Source organism: Salmo salar, chromosome ssa10 (genome assembly GCF_905237065.1).
Source record: "Salmo salar chromosome ssa10, Ssal_v3.1, whole genome shotgun sequence".
In the NCBI taxonomy this organism is placed as follows: Eukaryota; Metazoa; Chordata; class Actinopteri; order Salmoniformes; family Salmonidae; genus Salmo; species Salmo salar.
Genome location: NC_059451.1, coordinates 51,664,258 through 51,678,375, shown reverse-complemented (window position 1 = coordinate 51,678,375; position 14,118 = coordinate 51,664,258). Strand labels below are relative to the sequence as shown.

General features: G+C 44.2%; 1 protein-coding gene across 3 annotated transcripts in view; it reads right to left on the bottom strand.

Annotated features, from left to right (window-relative positions):
* Positions 1-14,118, bottom strand: part of hps3 (HPS3 biogenesis of lysosomal organelles complex 2 subunit 1) — a 32,674-nt gene extending 18,556 nt beyond the window's left edge. Inside the window, exons 1-5 of one of the 3 annotated variants that reach the window (XM_014123627.2) lie at positions 14,002-14,118; positions 5,411-5,766; positions 861-1,035; positions 563-740; positions 367-449 (exon numbers count right to left, since the gene is read on the bottom strand). In XM_014123627.2, the coding sequence (XP_013979102.1) occupies positions 367-449; positions 563-740; positions 861-1,035; positions 5,411-5,632 (658 nt within the window). In that variant the 5' untranslated portion in view covers positions 5,633-5,766; positions 14,002-14,118. The other 2 variants (XM_014123625.2, XM_014123626.2) reach the window with 2 other exon arrangements.

Here is a 14,118-nt window from a genome sequence, read left to right as displayed (position 1 = left end):
GTAACGTAACAAACATGTGGAAAAATACTTTCCGAATGCACAGTTTTTATCGTTTTAGATTAATTCAGACAGTTTTGAGGCAAAAATGGGGTTCACCAATGTCACCTAGGTAATACTGTTGAAATGTTAGACAGCACAAACTACTTTGAGCTATCCCATTACGCGATAGGAGACTGATCAGTGGAGGTGGAAATGGGGTGCTATCTGAAGTAAGACAATGTGTTAGCTCCCCATTAACATTACATGGGGAATATTTAAACAATACTATTTAAACTGCATGTCTAGAATGAGAACAATTCAATTCTAAAAGTTGGCCCAACTCTATACGGTTCTGGGCAGGGACAGTGTAATGAGGTTCTGACTCACTGGTGAACACAGGGTGAAACTGCAGGGAGTGAAGGCGTGTCTCCTCCACACTGCAGTCCTGGAAGAAGTCTGGAGCAAAACGTCTAGACAGGGGAGACTCAATATGATGAGACCCCACACACACACACACACACACACACACACACACACACACACACACACACACACACACACACACACACACACACACACACACCTGTATAAGATATAGGTGATGATGAGATTGCCCCCGGCCTCACTCTCCATGCCTGTCCACTCCAGAGAGACCTTGACCCCACAGTCCTTAGCCCTGTCCCCCAGGAGCTCTTGGTGCTTGGGGAAAATGAAGAAGTCATCCTGGTCACGGTGACCAGCCAGACCCTCTCTCCTCACCTCTGGCGAATACAAGACAGTGTAAACACAACCTAGTCAGACAGAATATGCAAATCACACCATGTACTGTGAAGTACAGTATGTAGTATCTGTAGCGTCTGTTTTCATGTGTAGAGTGTTACCCGTCTCGTTGTCGTGTTCTGCTCCAGTGATCATATCTTGGGGGACCAGACTGTGGTCCTGGGGCTTCTTGTCAGCTGACTTCTGGGTAAAAGCAGCACCAGGAAGTCTCTCCAGTTTGACCACCAGCACCTCCAGCTCTGTCTGCAGGGCAATGTACCCTGCACAGATCGCCACCTGCAGGCAGGGAGGGCATTCATTTTCTACGCAAAGATTGCATGACAGAATAACCTTCCCTAACGTAGGAGCGGCAGGAAGCTTAGCGGTTAGAGAGGTGAGCCAGCAACCGGAGGGCTGCAAGTTCGAATCCCAGGTCCGATGGGGAAAAAAACTGCCGGGAAGTGAGCTGGCAACAGGAGGGTATCAAATCCTAGATGCCATTGCCTGCCTGCCTGCCTGTGTGCAGGCAGGCAGGGATTTAACACATTGGGATTTAACACATTAATGTTTATCATAAAAAGAAGTGATGCAGTCAGTCTCTCCTCATCTATTAGCTAAGAGAGACTGGCATGCATAGTATTACCATCAGCCTTCTGATTACAATGAAGAACAAGACGTGCTGCTCTGTTCTGGGCCAGCTGCAGCTTAACTCGGTCTTTTCTTTGCAGCACTTGATTATTGTCCAGCCATGTGGTCAACATAAGATCAAATGATCACAGCAGCCAACGTGAGTAAAACATTTAAACGTGTTAACCCTCGCAAGGCTGCCGGCCCAGACGGCATCCCCAGCCGTGTCCTCAGAGCATGCGCAGACCAGCTGGCTGGTGTGTTTACAGACATATTCAATCAAAGAATCATATGACCTCCACCCTACCTGACACCCTAGACCCACTCCAATTTGCTTACCGCCCAAATAGGTCAGCAGACGACACAATCGCAATCACACTGCCCTAACCCATCTGGACAAGAGGAATACCTATGTAAGAATGCTGTTCATCGACTACAGCTCAGCATTTAACACCATAGTACCCTCCAAACTCGTCATTAAGCTCAAGACCCTGGGTCTCAACCCCGCCCTGTGCAACTGGGTCCTGGTCCTACAGTAGGTAACAACATCGCCACCCGACTGATCCTCAACAGTGGGGCTCCACAAGGGTGCGTTCTCAGCTCTCTCCTGTACTCCTTGTTCACTCATGACTGCGTGGCCATGCACGCCTCCAACTCAATCATCAAGTTTGCAGACGACACTAGTGGTAGGCTTGATTACCAACAACGAGACGGCCTATAGGGAGGAGGTGAGGGCCCTCGGAGTGTGGTGTCAAGAAAATAACCTCACACTCAAACTACCTGCCCTCCAGGACACCACTCGATGTCACAGGCCAAAAAGATCAAGGACAACAACCACCCGGGATACTGCCTGTTCACCCCGCTATCATCCAGAAGGCGAGGTCAGTACAGGTGCATCAAAGCTGGGACCGAGAGACTGAAAAACAGCTTCTATCTCAAGGCCATCAGACTGTTAAACAGCCATCATTAACATTGAGTGGCTACTGCCAACATACCGACTCAAATCTCTAGCCACTTTAATAATGAAAACTTGATGTAATAAATGTATCACTAGCCATTTTAAACAATGCCAGTTCATATAATGCTTACATAACCTAAATTACTCATCTCATATGTATATACTGTACTCTATACCATCTACTGCATCTTGCCTATGCCGTTCGGCCATCGCACTTTCATATATTTTTATGTACATATTCTTATTCATTCCTTTACACAGCTGATCGTCCTCGCAGTGGCAGACCACGTGTAACACCTGCACAGGATCGGTACATCCGAACATCACACCTGTGGGACAAGTACAGGATGGCAACAACGGCCTGTCTGATCGCTGGATCAGACAGGACTAGCAAAAAGTGCTCTTTACTGACGAATCGCAGTTTTGTCTCACCAGGGGTGATGGTTGGATTTGCGTTTATCGTCGAATTTAATGAGCGTTACAAGGAGGCCTGTACTCTGGAGCGGTACCGATTTGGAGGTGGAGGGTCCGTCATGGTCGGGGGCGGTGTGTCACAGCATCATCGGACTGAGCTTGTTGTCACTGCAGGCAATCTTAAAGCCGTGCGTTACAGGGAAGACATCCTCCTCCCTCATGTGGTACCCTTCCTGCAGGCTCATCCTGACATGACCCTCCAGCATGACAATGTCACCAGCCATACTGCTCGTTCTGTGCGTGATTTCCTGCAAGACAGGAATGTCAGTGTTCTGTCATGGCCAGCAAAGAGCCCGGATCTCAATCCCATTGAGCACGTCTGGGACCTGTTGGATCGGAGGGTGAGGGCTAGAGCCATTCCCCCCAGAAATCTCAAGGAACTTGCAGGTGCCTTGGTGGAAGAGTGGGGTAACATCTCACAGCAAGAACTGTGTAGTCCATGAGGAGGAGATGAACGGCAGTACTTAATGCAGCTGGTGACCACACCAGATACTGACTGTTACTTTTGACCCCCCCTTTGTTCAGGGACACATTATTCAATTTCTGTAAACTGAACAAGTTCTATGTCTCAGTTGTTGAATCTTGTTATGTTCATACAAATATTTACACATGTTAAGTTTGCTGACAAACGCATTTGACAGTGAGAGGGCATTCCTTTTTTTGCTAAGTTTATATGTTTTGATTATGACAGTTTACAATCTAAGGTAACACTAACTAATTTAATCTCCTTAACTTGTTCAACAGCCACACCAATCATTACCAGATTCAGCTGAGGTCTAGAACTCAGGGAATAATTTGTACCAAATAAAATGCTCTTAGTTTTAGAGATGTTCAGGACCAGTTTATTACTGGCCATCCATTCCAAAACTGACTGCAACTCCTTGTTAAGGGTTTCAGTGACTTCATAAGCTATGGTTGCTGACAAGTACAGTGCACTCGTAAAGTATTTAGACCCCTTGACTTTATCCACATTTGTTACGTTACAGCCTTATTCTAAAATTGATTAAATCGTTTTTTCCCCCCTAATCAATCTACACACAATACCCCATAATGACGAAGCAAAAACCATTTAGAAATTTTAGCAAATGTATTAAAAATAAAAAACAAATATCACAAGTATTCAGACCCTTTACTCAGTACTTTGTTGAAGCACCTTTGGCAGCGATTACAGCCTCAAGTCTTCTTGGGTATGACGCTACAAGCTTGGCACACCTGTATTTGGGGAGTTTCTCCCATTCTTCTCTGCAGATCCTCTCAAGCCCTATCAGGTTGGATAGGGAGCGTCGCTGCATAGCTATTTTCAGTTCTCTCCAGAGATGTTCGATAGGGTTCAAGTCCGGGCTCTGGCTGGGCCACTCAAGGACATTCAGAGACTTGTCCCGAAGCCACTCCTGCATCGTCTTGGCTGTGTGCTTAGGGTCATTGTCCTGTTGGAAGGTGAATCGTTGCCCCAGTCTGAGGTCCTGAGTGCTCTGGAGCAGGTTTTCATCAAGGATCTCTGTACTTTGCTCCTTTCATCTTACCCTCGATCTTGACTAGTCTCCAAGTCCCTGCCGCTGAAAAACATGCCCACAGAATGATGCTGCCACCACCATGCTTCACAGTAGGGATGGTGCCAGGTTTCCTCCAGACGTGATGCTTGGCATTCAGGCAAAAGAGTTTATGATTCAATCTTGTTTCTCATGGTCAGAGTTTTTTGTTTTTGGTAAACACCAAGCGGGCTGTCATGTGCCTTTTACTGAGAAGTGGCTTCCGTCTGACCACTCTACCATAAAGGCCTGATTGGTGTAGTGCTGCAGTGATGGGAGAATCTTCCAGAAGGACAACCATCACCACAGAGGAACTCTAACAGAGTGACCATCAGGTTCTTGGTCACCTCCCAAGGCCTTTCTCCCCTGATTGCTCAGTTTGGCCAGGAAGCCAGCTCTAGGAAGAGTCTTGGTGGTTCCAAACTTCTTCCATTTAAGAATGATGGAGGCCAATGTGTTGTTGGGGACCTTCAATGCCGCAGACACTTTTTGGTACCCTTCCCCAGATCTGTGCCTCGACACAATCCTGTCTCGGAGCTCTACAGACAATTCCTTGGACCTCATGGTTTGGTTTCTGCTCTGACATGCACTGTCAACTGTGGGACCTTATATAGACAGGTTTGTGCCTTTCCAAATCATATCCAATCAATTGAATTGACCACAGGTGGACTCCAATCAATATCTCAAGGATGATCAATGGAAACAGGATGCACCTGAGCTCAATTTCAAGTCGCATAGCATAATGTAAATGTAATGCATAGCAAAGGGTCTGAATACCTATGTAAATAAGGTACCTGTTTTTTAATATTTAATAAAAACATTTTTAAAGTTCTCGCTTTGTTATTATCAGGTATTGTGTGTATATTGATGAGGCAAAAAATGCATTTAATCCATTTCAGAATATGGCTGTAACCTAACAAAATGTGGAAAAAGTCAAGGGGTCTGAATACTTTCTGAATGCATTGTATGTATTTCAGTGTCCACGCAGGGAATAAAAAAAATGTTTTACTTTAAATAACTGGGTGGTAAAAGAGACTACGGAAATCCCAACCCCTAACTTACATCCATCCTATCCCATCCCTACCTGTTGGGGCGACAGTCCCGGGAGGTGGATGATCAGACAGCGCTCAAAGTCCAGGATGGAGAGCTTGTCGTTGAGGGCCTGTCTCTTTAGACTGAACAGCACCAGGCTCTTAGGACACCCCACCAGCAGGTCTCCGGTCACCCCACAGCACGCCACACACAGCGGACGCTCAAACAGTGGAATCTCAATGATCTCCATCTGCTCCTTGGGAGCCCCGCGCATGGACGAGCCGCGCAGGAAATGACCGAGCAGACGCACCCCAACGCGTGTCTTCTCAGCCGCCTGGTAGCGCCAGTTGGTGTAGGCGCGGAGGTAGGGGGCGTTGTTCTTCTCCTCGATGGTCACCAGGTAGTCCCCTGTGGAGGGAGGGGCGGACAAGGGGAGGGAGGGAAGTCGGGGGAGTTGGGAGGATTAGGTGGAAAGGGGAGGAGGGTCAAAAACAAATTTTATTTGTCACATGCTTCCTAAACAAACAGGTGTAGACTAACAGTGAAATGCTTACTTATGAGGAGATTGTCATGACAGAGGTAGTTTTCCAAGCCAATACTACCTTCCTTCATACTGGACAGAGAGACATAAAAATGCTATCCACTAGATCATCTGACTCTGGGGGATGTAGATAAAGAGCCTCGTTGTTCATCTGACTCTGGTGGATGTAGATAAAGAGCTTCGATGCTAAAATCACGACATATCCCTTTAACACTAAAGATCCAAACTAGCCTCGTTTTGTTTTGTTGATTGCATTTCAACTAACTCCATTAGCTACAGTTGAAGTCAGAAGTTTACATACACCTTAGCCAAATACATTTAAACTCAGTTTCACAATTCCTGACATTTAATCCAAGTAGAAATGCCCCGTCTTAGGTCAGTTAGGATCACCACATTATTTTAAGAATGTGAAATGTCAGAATAATAGTAGAGATGATTATTTCTTTCAGCTTTTATTTCTTTCATCACATTCCCAGTGGGTCATAAGTTTACATATACCAAATACTAAATGAGTGTTTGGTAGCACTGACTTTAAATTGTTTACTTGGGTCAAATGTTTCAGGTAGCCTTCGACAAGCTTCCCACAATAAGTTGTGTGAATTTTGGCCCATTCTTCCTGACAGAGCTGGTGTAACTTAGGTTTGTAGGAATCCTTGCCCGCACACACTTTTTCAGTTCTGCCCACAAATGTTCTATAGGATTGAGGTCAGGGCTTTGTGATGGCCACTCCAATACCTTGACTTGGCTGTCCTTAAGCCATTTTACCACAACTTTGGAAGTATGCTTGGGGTCATTGTCCATTTGGAAGACCCATTTGCAACCAAGCTTTAACTTCCTGACTGATGTATTGAGATGTTGCTTCAATATATCCACATCATTTTCCTGCCTCATGATGCCATTTATTTTGTGAAGTGCACCAGTCCCTCCTGCGGTAAAGCACCCCCACAACATGATGCTGCCACCCCCGTGCTTCACGGTTGGGATGGTGTTCTTCGGCTTGCAAGCATCCCCCTTTTCCCTTTAAACATAACGATGCTCATTATGGCCAAACAGTTATATTTTTGTTTCATCAGAACAGAGGACATTTCTCCAAAAAGCACAACCTTTGTCCCCATGTGTAGTTGCAAACCGTAGTCTGGCTTTTTATGGCGGTTTTGGAGCAGTGGCTTCTTCCTTGCTGAGCGGCCTTTCAGGTTATGTCGATATAGGACTCGTTTTACTGTGGATATAGATACTTTTGTACCTGTTTCCTTCAGCATCTTCACAAGGACCTTTGTTGTTGTTCTGGGATTGATTTGCACTTTTCGCACCAAAGTACATTCATCTCTAGGAGACAGAACGCGTCTCCTTCCTGAGCGGTATGGTCCCATGGTGTTTATACTTGTGTACTATTGTTTGTACAGATGAACGTGGTACCTTCAGGCGTTTGGAAATTGCTCCCAATGATGAACCAGACTTGTGGAGGTCTACAATTTCTTTTCTGAGGTTTTGGCTGATTTCTTTTGATTTTCCCACGATGTCAAGCAGAGGCACTGAGTTTGAAGGTAGGCCTTGAAATTCATCCACAGACACACCTCCAACTGACTCAAATAATGTCAATTAGCCTATCAGAAGCTTCTGAAGCCATCACATAATTTTCTAGAATTTTCCAAGCTGTTTAAAGGCACAGTCAACTTAGTGTACGTACACTTCTGACCCACTGGAATTGTGATACAGACAGACTATTTCACTTATAATTCACTGTAAACAATTGTTGGAAAAATTACTTGCGTCATGCACAAAGTAGATGTCCAAACCGACTTGCCAAAACTATAGTTTGTTAACAAGAAATTTCTGGAGTGGTTAAAAAATGACTTTTAATGACTCCAACCTAAGTGTATGTAAACTTCCGACTTCAACTGTAGCTATGTAGACCAAATCAGAAAGTTTCTAGGTGTTTCCAATCTCTTTCATAGCCTGCCATACGCGAGTTGATGAGCTGAGGCTACGAGGTTATCAGAAAGTGTACTAGCTAGCCTACCTCTCTGGCATAAGGCATAGCCTACATGTCGAAATATAATTTGAGCGTTGTTTTCCTCTGCTAGCCAACCGGCTACCAAGTTTGGACTAGTTGCCTGCTTGCTAGTAGCAAATGTTACACACAGAAAATGATTATATCCTGTATGTTATTTGACTTGAGGAGGATGAGCATTAGACTATACAGTAGGATTGTAGTTATCCTACAGAAGGCAGTGTTGCAGTTGTTTTAAAATAAGTTTATTGCGAGTCTGGAGGACTCAAAATGGACAGTCAGTGTAGGAAGACACTTGGCTGTCACTAGTATATTCGTATGTAGGCCTCCATGTAAGTGTAACCTGTTTTATAGGCTATGCATTATTATAATAATTTACTTTGTCACGTGCATTTTGAATCAAGCAACAAGGACCATCATTGAAACCACCCCCCAAAAAAGCTTGTTATGCAAGGGGGCTCGAAGTTGAAGTTCACTATCCATTACGAGTCAACCACTCTAGCAGCATGTGCCTCTTAAAAGTGATTATAATAACAATAACTTACATGACTGCTATTTGACAAATCCATAAGGCTCTTCAATAAACCAGATGTAATGACCAGATATACCTTTTCCATAAAAGCACATGGATGTGTGTGAAACAGAAACATGGGATTTTGTCATATGCAAAAAGGTAAACATGTTGTCCAACGTTAGTAGTAGCCTTGTCAAGGATTTATTTAACTAGGGTAGGTTAAGAACAAATTCTTATTTACAATGACGGCCTACCCCGGACGACGCTGAGCCAATTGTGCGCCGCCTAATCACGGCCGGATGAAATACAGCCTGGATTCGAACCAGGGACTGTAGTGACGCCTCTTGCACTGAGATGCAGTGCCTTAGACCGCTGCCCCACTCGGGAGGATGCATCTTTTGCAATATTGGCACACAACAAACGTAAACTTTGAATTTGTAAGTTTAAAATATCCCTCTAGTGGCCAGGGTTCACCTAAACCTATTTTAAGAACTGCCATTGGTTGGTGGATATAGAGTGGGGGAAAAAAGTATTTGATCCCCTGCTGATTTTGTACATTTGCCCACTGATAAAGAAAGGATCAGTCTATAATTTTAATGGTAGGTGTATTTGAACAGTGAGAGACAGAATATCGAGAAAAACGCATGTCAAAAATGTTATAAATTGATTTGCATTTTAATGAGGGAAATAAGTATTTGACCCCCTCTCAATCAGAAAGATTTCTGGCTCACAGGTGTCTTTTATACAGGTAACGAGATGAGATTAGGAGCACACTCTTAAAGGGAGTGCTCCTAACCGCAGCTTGTTACCTGTAAAAAAGACACCTGTCCACAGAAGAAATCAATCAATCAGATTCCAAACTCTCCACCATGGCCAAGACCAAAGAACTCTCCAAGGATGTCAGGGACAAGATTGTAGACCTACACAAGGCTGGAATGGGCTACAAAACCATCGCCAAGCAGCTTGGTGAGAAGGTGACAACAGTTGGTGCGATTATTCGCAAATGGAAGAAACACAAAAGAACGAGCTATCATATTATTGCTCTATTATTGCAAACAGAATAGTTTGACGTCACACACTAATCTCCCATAGCAAGATAATGGAGGTAGAGACTCACTACCGCCCTCTGCTGTATTATTTTGCGATTACACCACGAAATAGCAATGCAACATTGACAACGGTTCATATTATTGGAAAGTCGATTTTTTACGTTAAGTATGCGATTACTGATTTGTAAATACATAGCACCGCCATGCAGGGAACCCAATGTCTATTCTGATATCATGTTGATCTCTCGTATATACACTCAGATGCAGTAAAGAGGTCAACAGAACGCAGACCGTGGGGCGATAGAAGGAAGACACAGGATTGGCCAACATTCAACAAATCTAACAAAATGGATATTTGGTAAATCCATCATGATTGACATTGTAACAGGCCCACAGTGTGGTTAATAAAGTCTAATTATACATATGCATTCAAACTCCTTTGCTATGAGACTAAGTTGAGTTCAGGTGCATCCTGTTTCCATTGATCATCCTTGAGATGTTTCTGCAACTTGAAAAGGCACACACCTGTCTATATAAAAAGGTCCCAAAGTTGACAGAGCATGTCAGAGCAAAAACCAAGCCATGATGTTGAAGGAATTGTCCGTAGAGCGCCGAGATAGGATAGTGTCGAGGCACAGAATTTGGGAAGGGTACCAAACAATGTCTGCAGCATTGAAGGTCCCCAAGAACACCGTGGCCTCCATCATTCTTAAATGGAAGAAGTTTGGAACCACCAAGACTCTTCCTAGAGCTGGCCGCTCTGCCAAACTGAACAAACGGGGGAGAAAGGCCTTGGTCAGGGAGGTGAACAAGAACCCAATGGTCACTCTGACAGAGTTCCAGAGTTTCTCTGTAGAGATGGGCGAACCTTCCAGAAGGACAAGCATCTCTGCAGCACTCCACCAATCAGGCCTTTATGGTCGAGTAGGCAGACGGAAGCCGCTACTCAGTAAACGGCACGAAAGCCTGCTTGAAGTTTGCCAAACGGCACCTAAAGACTCTCAGATCATGAGAAACAAGATTATCTGGTCTGATGAAACCAAGATAGAACTCTTTGGCCTGAATGCCAAGTGTCACGCGTGGAAACCTGGCACCATCCCCACGGTGAAGCATGGTGGTGGCAGCATCATGCTGTGGGAATGTTTTTCAGCAGCAGGGACTGGGAGACTAGTCAGGATCAGGGGAAAGATGAAAGGAGCAAAGTACAGAGAGATCCCTCATGAAAATCTGCTCCAGAGCACTCAGGACCTTAGACTGGGGCGAAGGTTCACCATCCAACAGGACAACAACCCTAAGCACATAGCGAAGACAACGCAGGTGTGGCCCAGCCAGAGCCCGGAGTTGAATCTGATCAAACTTCTCTGGAGAGACCTGAAAATAGCTGTGCAGCGACGCTCCCCATGCAATCTGACCGAGCTTGAGGATCTGCAGAGAAGAATGGGAGAAACTCCCCAAATACAGATGTGCCAAGCTTGTAGCATCATACCCAAGAAGACTCAAGGCTGTGATCGCTGCCAAAGGTGCTTCAACAAAGTACTGAGTAAAAGGTCTGAACAATTATGTAAATGTGAAATACATTTTTTTTTTTTTTATACATTTGCAAACATTTCTATAAACCTGTATTTGCTTTGTCATTATGGGGTATTGTGTGTAGATTGACAAAAAAATAAAATAAAATTGTAATAACATTTTAGAATAAGGCTGTAACGTAACAAAATGTGGAAGAAGCCAAGGGGGCTGAATACTTTACGAATGCATTGTAGATTTATTTGGCTATTTTCGATGCATAACATTAAGAAGTGCCTTTTCAGGTTTAGAAGAAGTGACTGCTGTAACCGCCCTTTTCGTCCTCATGCCAAATAGCAGCAGCCAACACAGACATGTATTGGTCTGATAGACAGATATAGTACAGGCTATACAGAACCTGAATAAACACTTCATTTATAATTATTATGACATTATAAACTGGGTGGTTCGAGCTCTGAATGCTGATTAGCTGAAAGCAGTGGTCTATCACACCGTATACCATGGGTATGACAAAGCATGTATTTTTACTGCTCTAATTACGTTGGTAACCAGTTTATAATAGCAATAAGGCACCTCAGGGGTTTGTGGTATATGGCCAATATACCACGGCTAAGGGCTGTATCCAGGCACTCGGTGTTGCTTAAAAGACAATTTGTGCTTGATTAAAAAATGTGATCGGAAGCTTTATATAGCTCCACGGTAGGTGGGGGCAGTACATCCTGTACAAACTCACTTTTTTAACAACTTCCTTCACAATAGCTCTCCTCTGCTCCGCTAAGCACATGAAGTATGAAAGCCCTGATGTCTGTGGAGGCTGCGTCACAGTAAATACTGTACAGCCACTTCAGACGTTAGATTGACCACGCAGAGCCTTTAAATATGCCATGGCATTGTTGAATACTCATTTCTGATTGGCTTGAAGGGCGTTCTAGAGAGTGCATTATTTCCCTATAACGCGCAGTATATTTGCACGGTATAATTCAATGGCTATGATTCGTTCTCATATGTTCGAGCTGCTTTTGAAAGCAAAAGTTGAATTGAAAACATTACTGGCATTGTTGAATTCGATTTTCATAATAGCAAGCTAAGACTAAAGGCGTCAGCATGCTTCAGTTTGGCTGGCAGCTAGCCAAAGTCGGCTAGGCCAACCAAACGAGCGTGCTCGTATACTTCCTCTAAAAAACCTTAGCTTGAAAAACAAGAAAAAAAGTGCCAATAGTACTATTTGTCCATTTTGAGATGCCGTAGCCACTAAAAATAGTCAGAATAAATCTAACTGAAATCTGTCACTCATTTTGAAAATGTGCATGAAAACTAATCGTCTCGCGTTGAATGACAAAGACTTTATTCAAGAATCCTTACTGTTAACAAATTACCGACGAAGAGGCATAGACCTCGGCGCCGAACTTGTGTGCCCGAACAGCCCCCCCCCAAAAAAATCTACTCCAAAACGTCAGAAAATATTTAAACATCTGAATCGTTTAGGCTGGGAAGCATACTTAATGGTTTGGTTAGCTAACCCAGTAAATCTGTTTGTTTGGTTACCAAGGCAACTACTGTAGCTATCTAATAAACTTGCTAGCTACACTACATGACCAAAAGTATGTGGATAACTGCTTGTCGAACATCTCATTCCAAAATCATGGGCATTAATATGGAGTTTTTCCACACCGATTTCGACAAATCATTTCTGTATGGACGTGACTTTGTGCATGGGGTCATGCTGACGTTGCTTCCATAGGCATTGGAACTCGGTAGACGATTTTTACATGCTACACGGCTCAGCACTCGGCGGTCCCATTCTGTGAGGTTGTATGGCCTACCACTGCGGCTGAACCGTTGTTGCTCATAGACGTTTCCACTTCACAATAACAGCACATACAGTTGACCGGACAGCTCTAGCAGGGCAGAAATTTTACAAACTGACTTGTTGGAAAGGTGGCATCCTATGACTGTGCCACGTTGAAAGTCACTAAGCTCTTCAGTAAGGCCATTCTACTGCCAATGTTAGTCTATAGAGATTGCTTGATTTTATACACCCGTCAGCAACGGGTGTGGCTGAAATAGCAGAATCCACTCATTTGAAGGGGTGTCCACCTACTTTTGGCCATGTAGTGTACTTCAGTGGATGTTGAAAACATTTTTAGCCATGGTATAAATGGCATAATCAACTCCTGGTTATATGCGTTCTCTGGAAAATAATGCAACCCCCGAGGAAGGTTAGGATTATGCCTCTACTGCCATTCATTTCAATTCGACTGGCTTGGATTTCTCCCTGACCAATAAGGTTGCCATTTTCACACCATTCTGGAACTTTGAGGGTTCATGACAAATCCCCTCTAGTAATTAGATGCACCTCAATCACTCAGCAGTAAACAACTGAGCAAATAGGGAAAGAAGAAGTGAGAGAAAGAAAGTGACACACCTATCTCACTGTGTAGGATGTTCTGCACAGTCCCCATAGTGGCGAAGCGGCAGATGAGAGGACATCCATCTTCACCCAGTTGAAAAGCCTCGATCTTGCATCCTCCAGCGGACACCACGAATAGGGCACCCCCGCCACAGCACACCAACCCCGGTTCCTGGTCGGTTGGCACGATTTGCTGGGACGCGAAGGGGTGGCAGTTGTATACGTGAACCATCTTTACTTGTTTTCGTAAATTACGTCGAGAAAAACGATGTATACACCAAGCTAACTACATTGTCCCTGTGCGGGGCTTGTTACCAAATATAATGTGGTATTACTGTCTCTATCGCGGTTAGTGAACAACAGCCCGAGGCTAGCTAGCTAGATTACTTAATCTAAATCACATGCCCCGCCGTCTTGTGATGAGCAGGCAGAATCCGTTGAACTCGAAAAGTTTTTTTTTTCTACCCAGTCTATGGTAAATTTACTCCACTTCCTCTGCCATTCGAAGTCCCCCATCTACACAGAAAACATAAAGTAATGTGAAACAGAAAGTCATGCTGTGAAAGTGACAACTAGAAATAACAACCCCACCTCCAGGGTTGATTGGTTGAGTTCCCTGTCAGTAAGGCGCACCGTCGTTCAATACCAGTTGAAAGTCCTGCCTACATTCTTCTTTCTTTTTCCTTCTTTCTTCTTCCTTCTTCCTTC